At 37.8% G+C, this 7,862-nt stretch overlaps 1 protein-coding gene across 2 annotated transcripts in view; it reads left to right on the top strand.

Moving 5' to 3' along the window:
- Positions 1-7,862, top strand: part of CD96 (CD96 molecule) — a 166,181-nt gene that overhangs the window by 37,408 nt on the left and 120,911 nt on the right. Inside the window, exons 3-4 of one of the 2 annotated variants that reach the window (XM_006864190.1) lie at positions 460-584; positions 6,448-6,497. In XM_006864190.1, coding sequence (XP_006864252.1) covers positions 460-584; positions 6,448-6,497 — 175 coding nt within the window. The remainder of the gene's footprint in view (positions 1-459; positions 585-6,447; positions 6,498-7,862) is intronic. The other variant, XM_006864191.1, reaches the window with a different exon arrangement.

Raw genomic sequence — 7,862 nt, 5'->3', positions numbered from 1 at the left:
TCTGTACTGACTCGATGACACCTAACAACAACAATGCTTCTACAAAGTTTACTTGGATATTTTTCCATATCATTCCTTCTTTGGAAAATTTCCTAAAAAGGCCTAGCTTCTTGTTATTAAGTACTGTCAAGTCGATGTTATAGTCTGTCAGCTCAAGTAAATATACCCTGAAACCCAAAGCTCTAATATGAAGTTAAAGCAGAGGAGCAGGCCTAATTTTAACTTGGATTCTAATAGAGTAATTTCCCTGTAATATTTCCAGGATAAGCAACTTTCTGTGCTTTTCTGTGGCTCAGTTTTGTCATATAAAAGATGAGGACTATTGTGGGAATTTTCATGTTCACTTCATGGGCTTCTGGGGCTAGTGAGCCTATATACTAAACCCATTCTCATTTCTTGACTGAAAAGCACTCTAGAAACCCAAGTTTAATGTCTTTTCTACTTTATATTTTGTTACAGTTGCACCGAATGAGTGGCAAAGTAGTCATACAATAGAAATAGAGACAAATCAAACTCTGAAAATACCATGCTTTCAAAACATCTCCTCAGAAATTTCATCTGCTTTCACCTTTACATGGTTGGCGGTAAGTGTTGCCCTTTTCAGTGAAAAACTGCAATGATCTTTAAATATTAATGAAGAGAAAAATGAATAACAAGTAATTGCTGGGAAGAAGGTACCCTGGATGAGAAGCCCGCATTATGTGGGAGGATGGGGGGGGTCAGGGCCAACAAGAAGAAAGAGCAGTAAGATTTCTTCTACCTCAGCAAACCTGGACTCAAATGCAGTCAATTAATTTAGAAATTGACTCTTAAAGGTTAGTTTCTATTTTGAACTAGATACCAAACAATGATTACAGAGAGAACAGGATGTGGTAATATACTGCAGATAACCACATCCAGCAGAAACCCCTACTCACAATTTTTTTTCTTTTTTTTACAAGCAACATATGCAGAGAGATAGACCCCTTTTCCTAGAACCCTTACTACTGACATGGGAGATCTATGAGATATATAACCTGTTGTTTTAGATGTGGAAGCACAAACTCTCATGCTTATAAAATGTAGCTAGAAAATGTTCAACCGAGAAGCAAGACCTGTGTAAGAAACAGCCACTGTTAACTCTAGTCCATTATTGTTACCACAGAGGCTGCAGGCACATAGTTGTCATGCTTTCCAAATTAAAGAAAAAAGATAGAAATCTCTATACTTATGAGACATTTTCAAATTTTAAAAATATGTGGAACAAGATTAAGTAGTGATTCATTATTTTGAAAGAACAGTTTACCAATGTACCTAAACATAACACTAACATTTGTTTAATTATCAAGTAAGAGAGAGATTTCTTGAATCTTCACTTCTATTATATTATATTTCATTGAACCGAGTCAGTTCCAACACTTAGTTACTCTGTATGGGGTTTCGGAAGCTGTTAATCTTTACAGGAGCAGAAAGTCTCATCATTGGCAGCCCAGCTCCATAATCTACTATACTACAGAACTCACTATATTTTAGCTAGTTAACTCCTTTATGTTAGTCTCTACAAAGATGGCTTCCCTCTTATCACAAAGCAATTGTGACACTGGTACTCTATTGTGATTTCTGGTGAGTTGCTCTGTGATGAATGAATTCTCCCACTATTTTTCTCTACTTGAAATAATGCAAAATTTTCATCTGTCCAACTCCATAATTTAATCTGCTTTGTAGGATAAGCACTGGATTACTAATCATAAGGTTGGTGGTTCAAACTCAGCCATTGCTCAGAAACTGTATACAGGGTCACCATGAGTCAGTACCAACTCGACGGCACTTAATAACAACAATAATCCTTTGTGATGCTGAAGGATAGGTACTGGACAGCTAAGTCCAAGTCTGTCAGTTCAACCACACCAGCCACTTCTTGGAAACCCTATATAGGGTTTCTGTGTGTTGGAACTGATTCTAAGGCACTTAACAACAGCAACATTCTTTAACATGAATATGTTATTCACATGCTTTGTCTGCGTTGGTTATTTTATCATCAGTCTGCAACATTAGTCTGATATATTGTCATTCGATTTTTAAAGGCTAAATTTAATTTGAAGAAGCCCTGGTGGCACAGAGGTTAAGCAATCCCTTGGCTACTAGCTGAAAGATTGGCAGTTCAAGCCTGATAGCTATTCCATGGGAGAAAGATACGGCAGTCTGCTTCCATGAAATTGTATAGCCTTATGTCTCTAAAATGGAAAATATTACAGTTTTGTCTCATAACAGGTAAACAAAATCAGCATGCATATAACAGTGGATATGATATACTTGTGTTATTTTAACATTAAGAGAAGCCAACCAGTGGAAGCCAGATAATAACCAACACAGTACATGTCTATGACTATTAAATCAACAGAGAACATGAGTATACTTTTAATGATAGTGTTAACACAATTATAAAGATAATAGTAAAGAAAGATTCTGAAATCACATAAAGTATACATTTAGATAGTTTAGAACATGGTTATAGTAATGTCCTAATTATCATCAAAACGAAAACATAAAATTTAACAATCCTTTCAAGACTCAGGGATCTCTATGAAAGCAGCAGCAGATGCAGTTTAATAAATATTATATTTCCATGGTTAATCATTCATATTATAAGCTAACTAATTATATATCATGGATTAACTTGGAAACTTGACTGTTTTGTATAAATAGACTTCTCTGGAAGTATGCCAAGTCCAGAATAACTGCCTTTCAAGTATTTACTGCCATCTTTATCATTCTCCTACACAGCAGCTGGTGGGTTAGAACTGCTGACCTTGTGGCTAGCAGCCCAACGTGCAAGTAGGCCTTAATATACAACTTACTGATAATTTTTGAATGTATAGATGTGTTTTTTTATTATGAAGACGATACAGGAATGGGCGATATTTCATTCTGTTTTACATAAACTCACAACAGATGCATTAGATAGAATGAGGGGGTGGATAATCTAATTTAGCTTCCTCAATCAAACTCTTTTAAATAAATCTACAATGTTTCTTTGTCATCTGCCTCAAAACACATTCTTCCCTTTTTGTTGTTGTTGTTGTTGTTAAGTACAAACAAGTGGGTCCTGCTTCTTAACAACCCTGTGCACATTTTCCAAGAGCTGCTGGTGGGTTTGAGCTATCGGCTTTGAAGGTACCAATACAGTGCTTAAACTACAGCGTGGCACCAACCATCCCTCCCACCACACTGTCCACTCACCTGGGCTTGATAATTCATTGCAACAGCCACACAGAACTCAAGACCACCATACTCACAGTTATGGGGTTTATTATGAAGTTAACAGGTTACAAACAGTTCTTACTGTGCATTCTTTTTTAAATGTCAGAAATGCTCAGGGCACAGCTGTTCACTGGGAAAACCTGTCTTCAGCCTTCCCCACAGGCAGGCCATACTCCGCTGGACTAATGTTACTAAGCTCTTTTAGGGCTGCTGATAAAAGTCCACCACTCTGCTATAAGCCTTACCTTGAAGGCACTTAGCTCTAGCTCTGTGAATCAGCAATCACTACCCCCCAATTAAGTACCTGGAGACACCCCACTCTACAAGCAAGTCTCCTGCCCAAAGTCACTCAGATGTACTTGCTCTGTGGGCTAGGAAGCCCAGCATTCTGTGTCGGGCTCTGGCTCTTGGTTCTGCTACTGCTGCTTCTCTGCCACCCCTCCAGTTGTCTCAGCTTTCTATCCTGGGATCAAGAAGATTCAATGCACAGGGATCTTAGAGTCCAAAGGACATACTCCACTCCCAGATCTTCTTTAATGGTAGTAAGACCCTCCCTCCTGCTTCTCTTATGGTTCATTTATGCCCACATTAGAGTTCGAAGTTTTCACAATTAACCTTGTTACTGATCATTTACAACTGAGTCATATAATCTATGAAGTCATATAATCTTCTCTTACCCAGACCCACCAGAAGAAAAGTCATTTGGTATAACTTTGCAAAGACTATAACTAGAATAGGCATTAAATAATTCAGTACACCACAAAAGGTTTTGGTTTTCAAGATGATTAAGGCTTCCTGGACATTATGTCTAGTGAATAAATTCTGACCAATAGTGACCCTGTATTGGGTTTCTGATATGGGATCAGACAGCCTCATCTTTCTCCCACAGAGTGGCTATTGGGTTTGAACCACAGACCTTGCAGTTCGCAGGCCAATGCTTTTCTCACAACACCATTGTTGTTGTTGTTATGTGCCATAGAGTCGGTTCTTACTCATAGCAAACCTGTACAGGGTTTCCGAGGCTGTAAATCTTTATGGGAGCAGAAAGCCTCTTTCTCCCGCGGAACAGCTGGTGGTTTCGAACTGCTAACCCTGAGGTTAGCAGCCCAATTTGTAACCACTACGCTACCAGAGGCTCCTTATATGTCCATTTTTCCTAGTATACATGATGTAATATAGCTTTTAGAAAAAGTTTTAAAAGTAGAGAGGAGATCAGGAGGGCAGAAACCTACTATGTTAAAATAAATGTTAAGGTAATAGAAAAGCACTGTTTATACCATACTTATATCATTAATGTTTTCCACTAACAGGAAAAGAAATTACTATCTTAATTATCACAAATTCACAATCAATGGGAATCAGCGCCATAGAACTGTACAGTAGAGGCTTATATGATTTAGTAATTGCTCTCTTACGTGCTTGGCTGCTAACCAAAAGGTTGCGGGTTCAAGCCCACCCAGAGAAACTTTAGAAGTAAAATCTGGGGATCTATTTTCAAAAGATCATGAAACGTCTATGGAGCACAGTTCTACTCTAACACATATGAATAGGAGTTGCTATGAGTTGGGGTCAATTTCATGTCAACTATCAGCTTATAAATTTATCTGTAGTAAATTTGATAATTTATCTTATAAATTATCAAATGTAAAGCCCTCAGTCAGTCCTTTTGTGACTTTTGTGTTACTTTCTTGAGCTTCTCCAAGCCAAGAAGTTACATCATTCACGTCACAAATCCCTAACACCTAGCTTAGTATCTGGAACATGAGAGAAACTCAATAACTACTTGATAAACAATTAACTGCATTTGCTTCTCTCCTATCACTTTCCCCACAAAATCCATCATTGTTTTTATATTAAACTGATGTCCATTAAGTTCATGCTGACTGACTGGTTGGTTAATGAGTGGCATTTTACTTAGTGTCAATGATGGAATAACTGGTACAGCTTCCTTTCCTTTTCTTTTCTTCAAAAAACTATGAAGACTCTGTGAAATTATCTTTTGAATCCCTGCCGAGACTTTTAGAATAAATGAGGGTCAGACAGAGTGCGGGTAAGGTCACACAGTAAGAGGGTGACTTCTAAACTCCTACTAGAACCTCAAGGTATCCTGTCATCATGAATGCATCATGATTCAGAATTTTATGAAAGAATCTTCTCTTCAAAGGGAGCATTGTATTAGAAATGAGGCAATTCCTACTGCATTCTCTTTTTAAATGTCAAAATTCATTTGTTCCTCTGATTTACACCCCTACTCCACACTGATGATGACTATGGAATTCAGCAAGTGTGATAAGGAACCATCTAATTTTTTTATACTAGGAATAAAATGCAGCTCTTCATGAGATGATTGGTATATTTCTACAAAGAACATAAATATCCCCTCTAATGCATATTTTAGGCTTTTAGTCTTTTGTTAAACTGACAATAATAATCATCATGGGAATGAAAACTAATATTTACAATAAAGCATAATATAACTTTTAGGAAAAAAATTTAAAACTATGCATTGGGATGAAGAGCTGAGGAAGGCAGAAACCTTCTATAGTAAACTCAGTTACTATGAGAAAAAACAAAGACCTCCCCACCTCAAGTGGTTCTTTAAGGCCTGGAAACAATCCTGCAAATCACTAGACAACAAAAAAGCATATCTTTTTGTCTGTGGAACCTTTAAAAGTCTAATTTTGTCATGATCCTAGCTGTTGTTATGTGCTGTGGAGTCAGTTCCGACTCATAGCAAACCTGTACAGGGTTTCCAAGGCTGTAAATCTTTACAGGAGCAGAAAGCCTCATCTTTCTCCCATGGAACAGCTGGTAGTTTCGAACTGATGACCCTGAGGTTAGCAGCCCGATATATAACCATATGCTACAAGAGCTCCTTCATGACCTCATAAGAAAGGTTATTATTGGGATGCTTAGTTGTCATCAGCAGCAAAAAGATTAACTTACTCTGTATTCCTGGTACCATGCTAAGACTGTGTTAGTTGCATTAGTGACTGGGATCCTTTGCATTTGGGAAATCTCTAATTCAGGATTGTGACTACACTGAAATATGTAAACACAAAGGATTAGTCCTTCACTGGAAACTGAGGTATTCATGTAAATGATGGTATAGTATATAAAAAATAATAGATTATGTATGTTTAATGAATAAAATTGGTAGATAAAGAGCAAGTGAAGTTTTCCTCATTTTATGTCCTGAGACACAAGGAAAATTCTGCAAGCTTATTGTGGGTATCTCAAAACACCCTGAGTCTGGGGTGGTACAAACAGCTAAACATCCTACTACTAGCCTAAAAATTGTTGGTTCAAAACCACTCAGGGGCACCTTAAAAGACAGGCCTAGCAAACTGCTCCTGAAAAAGCATAATCTTAAAAATCCTGTGATACAGTTCTACTCTACACACCAGGCATCACCATGAGTCAAAATCCTCTAGACAGTGTCCTCACCACTGGATCAATAAACAACATCCATGTAAATGAAGAAAAGTTTGAAGTTGTCAAGGACTTCATTCTTCTTGGATCAACCATCAATACTCATCAAAGCAGCAGTCAAGAAATCAAAGAATATATTGCATTGGGCAAATCTGACTTCACAAGACCTTTTTAAAGTGTTGAAGAGCAAAGATGTCAGCTTGAGGACTAAGGTGAGCCTGACCCAAGCCATGGTATTTTCAGTCGCCTCATATGCATGCAAAAGCTGGACAGTGAATAAAGAAGGCCTTAGAAGAATTGATGCATTTGAGTTATGGTGTTGGAGGAGATTATTAAAATTACCATGGGCTGTCAAAAGAACAAACAGATGTGTGTTAGAAGAATTACAGCCAGAGTGCTCCTTGGAAGCCAGGATGGCCGGACTTCATGTCTTATACTTTGGATATTATTAGGAAGGACTAGTCCTTAGAGATGAATATCATGTTTGGTAAAGTGGTGGGTCAGAGAAAAAGAGGAAGAGCCCCAATGAGATAGGTTGGCACAGTGGCAGCAGCGATGGGCTCAGGCGTAGCAGTGATTGTGAGGTTGGCCCAGGACTGGGCAGTGTTTCCTTCTGTTTTGCATAGAGTCACTATGAGTACTGACTTAATGGCACCTAAAAACAACAACTAAAACTAAATGCACTCTAATGTTTTGATTTTATTCCATATTACGATTCTGATTTCCCACAGTATGAATTTTAATTCAATCCACTAAATATCCTATTATGAGTGGTGGCAAGACATTGGCTCCATACAATAAGCACTGGGCTTCAGACCACAAGGTCTGTAGTTCAAGTCCGCTAGCCTCTCCATGAGAGAAAGATGAGATTTTCTGTTCCATCGAAGATTTAATGCCTGGAAAACCCTATTTAGGGTCACTACAAGTCTGAGTGAACTCAACAGCACTAAAAACAACGTTCTGAGTGGTAGGCCCTACAAGAATACAAAATTGTATTGCCATGAAAAAAACCTTTAACTAAAATGCAAAACCCAGCAATACCGTGGGAAAATAGCTTTATTCTGACCTCGAAAAGCTTTGTAGGAAAGGTTGTATTTCAACTGGATATGTAAAGAAGAGTTGAAATGAAAACAGCAGACAAACAACAAGGTGACGTTGTAAATTTTAAAACAGCTTTGGGGAATTTTCAT

This window comes from Chrysochloris asiatica, unplaced genomic scaffold (assembly GCF_000296735.1).
Source record: "Chrysochloris asiatica unplaced genomic scaffold, ChrAsi1.0 scaffold00061, whole genome shotgun sequence".
Classification (NCBI taxonomy): Eukaryota; Metazoa; Chordata; class Mammalia; order Afrosoricida; family Chrysochloridae; genus Chrysochloris; species Chrysochloris asiatica.
This window is presented reverse-complemented; position numbering and strand designations above follow the sequence as displayed.